The 3441-nt window shown below is 58.7% G+C and overlaps 1 protein-coding gene across 1 annotated transcript; it reads right to left on the minus strand.

Moving 5' to 3' along the window:
* Positions 1–713: 713 nt before the first annotated feature.
* LOC136539659 (3-ketoacyl-CoA synthase 12-like) lies at positions 714–2408 on the minus strand. The gene has a single exon (XM_066531621.1). It carries the CDS (start codon positions 2326–2328, stop codon positions 919–921), a length of 1410 nt encoding a protein of 469 aa, XP_066387718.1. The 5' UTR covers positions 2329–2408; the 3' UTR covers positions 714–918.
* Between the last annotated feature and the right edge of the window lie 1033 nt (positions 2409–3441).

Below are 3441 nucleotides of genomic sequence, written 5' to 3' on the forward strand. Positions count from 1 at the left end.
TGCAACATTTGGAAAAGGTAATTTCAACAATTAAGAACCCCTATTGCAACAATCCCAATATTAGAATTCCCTTTCTGCAACACATGAAATCACCTATTGCAATATATGAAAATCATCTGGTGCAACATAAAAAAAAATCCTCCTTGCAACACGGAGAAACAACAAAAAAGGCATGCAAACAACAAGGGGGTGGGTTCGGGGTGCAGGCTGCTCCAGCCCTGGCCCATCACCTTCGAACTCACCGGAGGGAGGGCTTAGATACATAGGAGGAACGACCAACCTCGTCGGTGCCGCCGCCGTCATCCTCGTCTCCGGTGGAGGAAGCGGGAGCCGGGTCGCTTGGAAGCACGGGTCGCAATGGAGGTCGCGGATGGGGGAGGGAGGGAGGAAGCGCGGGCAGGGTGGCAGCGAGCTAGGCACGGGCGCGGCGTCCGTCCCGGGGCGCTAGCAGGCTCGGAGCACGGTGTGGCGCGGGCGGGCGGAGCCGGCGCGGTCGCGGGATGTGAGTGGGTGGCATGGCGGAGCGGGGCGGTCGCGGGATGGGAGTTGGGGTCACGGGCCGCGTCCGGACGTTAATTTGGGGACGGACGTCCTAGTAGAATCGTTATCGTAGATTAAACTGTTGTCGAATATTTTTGCTATGTATCTATTTGTGACAGTCCAGCTATGTATCGAATAATGTGTTCTTTATTGTTTTTTTTTGCGGAATCGTGTTTGTTATTATTCTTGTTTGCAGACATTATTTAACCTTCGTGGCAAGATCAATCAGATAGTGCACCATTGATAGCCGGGTTGTGCATGGTTTGTTTTGAAAACCACACGAATTGAGTGTCGGTCTGTCGGAAACGAGGCGCTTGAATTCCAAATTTCTAGCCACGTAGATGGTTGATAACTTGATATGCTCTGCCCGCGAAGCGCTCAGCTGGCATGTGAACCGACCGACGGGGCATCGTCGGCCTGGTCTCCTCCGTTCATCCAGGCGTACTTGCCCAGGAACGGGTTGGCCAGGCTCTCCGGCGGGTAGCTGTCGATGCAGTCGGCCCAGGCACCCTTGTCGGCCATGTCGCCGGTGACCTCCCAGACGCAGCTGTTGCACTTGAACCCCGACCCGAAGGTGACCATGAGCACCCTGTCCCCGACCTTGAGCCTCCCCTTGGCCTCCATGTAGGACAGCACGTACCAGACGCTGCTCGTCGACGTGTTCCCCCACCTGTGCAGCGTCATCCTCGACGGCTCCACGTCGCGCTCTTCCAGCCCCATGTCCCGCTTCACCGCGTCGATCACCGCGACGCCGCCGGGGTGGAGGCAGAAGTGGTCGGCCCCGGCCTTGAAGTTGACCTTAGAGCTGCTACCGCGGCGCAGCAGCTTTTGGCATGCCACGACGGCCGCGAACCGGGCGAGCTCCCTGACGGGGAGGATGCGCGGCGCGAGGCGCGTCATGTTGGCGGCGAAGGCTCGGACGGCGACCTTCGGGAGCGACTTGCTGAGGCTGATGCCGACGAGGCCGTCCCCGTCCTCGCGCTGCACGATGGCCGAGTACGCGTCGTCGGCGGCGGCGACGGTGGCGCGCTCCAGGACGCGGAGCTCCATCTTGGCGCGCCCGCGGAGCGCCGGGTCGGTGGTGAGCAGCACGGCCGAGCCGCCACAGCGGAAGAGGCAGTGGCCCAGCATCATGGACCTGTCGACGCCCGCGTACCAGTTGGGCGTGATGCACTCCGCGGAGACGACGAGCGCAAGCGTCGGGCGCCTCGGGGACTGGGACCTGGACCGCGCGTGCATGGTGCTCCGGGCGAGGTCCACGGCGACGAGCACGGCGGCGCAGCCCATCCCGGAGAGGTTGTAGGCCGCGACGTCGTGGCGCATGCCGTGCGCGCGCACGATCCGGGACGCGAGCGACGGCGCCGGGTGGAACGTGCTGACGTTGACGACCAGGACGTCGACGTCGCGGGGGCCGAGGCCCGACTGCCTGGCGAACAGCTCCGCCACGGCGCCGTGGAAGAAGGCGTCCATCTCGTGGAGGCAGTCCTGGTGGGTGGGGCTGTGCTCGCGGCCGGCGATGACGGTGCGCGGGGCGTAGGTGTGCTCGCCGAGGCCCGAGCGGAGGACGACGCGGAGGAGGAAGCGGCGGAGGGGCACGCTGAGCCGCTCGCTGCGGTCCATCGCGGCGCTCAGCATCTCCGTGGACACCTTGCGGTCGTCCGGCGGCTTGTAGCAGACGTAGTCCAGGAGGTAGCACCGCGAGCGCCGGCGACCGGAGGCTGCCGCCGCGGTCAGGTAGGCGGCCACCACGAGGAGTGGCAACAGCAGGAGCAAAGCGATGAGCTGCATGATCTATCAGCTACACGCGCGCGATATACCAGGATTTGGGCATCCAATGAACTGTGGGGTACACTATATGTGCTGGTACATATCGCCGAGAAGCCAAGAGATTGGGGAAAAAAACGTGACGACAAGCTGAGCTGAGAGTACAAGTGCGCGTCGCTTCACTTGATGCGTATGGTTGTTGATCGCATAGTCGGTGTTGGTTAGTTTATTTTGATGCGGACATTGCACGGTGAAGTGAACTGGTGATTGACAAACAGCGGAGCTCAATAAAAATGCCGCTTGTCAAGGACAAGGAGGCTACTGCGGTTCATGTCCGACAACAGAGCAAACTGTGATGGTGACTTGAATTTTGTTGAGAAGAAACACATGGTGCAGGAGGATGGGGGATTCCTGATCTGGGACCGACTCTTGTGCGTGTGACGGGATTGAAGATTGATCCAATCGTGGATGATCTTGCAGCTTCTATTCACGCCTACAATTGTGTTTCTTGAGGCTAAACTGGATTGATGGAAACTTCCTCTGAACAAAGAAAGAACGCCGGCCCAACAACTATTTTGAGGAAATAAAATTTTGAGATCATTCTTTTCGTATGTTGTCCTAAACTCGATGTCATGCTCATATGTCGCATCTTGTCCTGTGAGACCGTATCGTGAACAATCTTTTCTTCACTTTGGGTCACACAATCGCACATTGAGGTGCACATGAAACATGCATCCATTTATTTAGGCAAACAGGGAGTAAAAAATCTCAATAAGTTATCATGCAGTTTCTATTGCGCATGACTCTTAACTAATTCCCTAGCAGTATCGTCTGCGCCCGAGGGGACGGCTGGCACGTCGCCGTCGTTGCTGACCCTTGTCTTCCGCTCCGGCGGCTCGCTCTCCGTCGCCTGCGCCACCAGTCCACCTGGTGCTTCCTGTGGACCTCTCGGGTTTGCTGCTTCCACGAGCGAGGTCACATAGACGCACACAACACAGGGTGAGTTCCTGGGCCGGGTGAGGAGAATTCCACGGGATGGGCCAGGTTACAGTTACAATCTTGTCCAGACTTTACTCGGGTTCCTCCTATCTAGGCCGCAATCCTAGCCAACCCTGGCCCAACCGAGCAAAGCCTAGT

Source organism: Miscanthus floridulus, chromosome 2 (assembly GCF_019320115.1).
Source record: "Miscanthus floridulus cultivar M001 chromosome 2, ASM1932011v1, whole genome shotgun sequence".
NCBI classification, from domain to species: Eukaryota; Viridiplantae; Streptophyta; class Magnoliopsida; order Poales; family Poaceae; genus Miscanthus; species Miscanthus floridulus.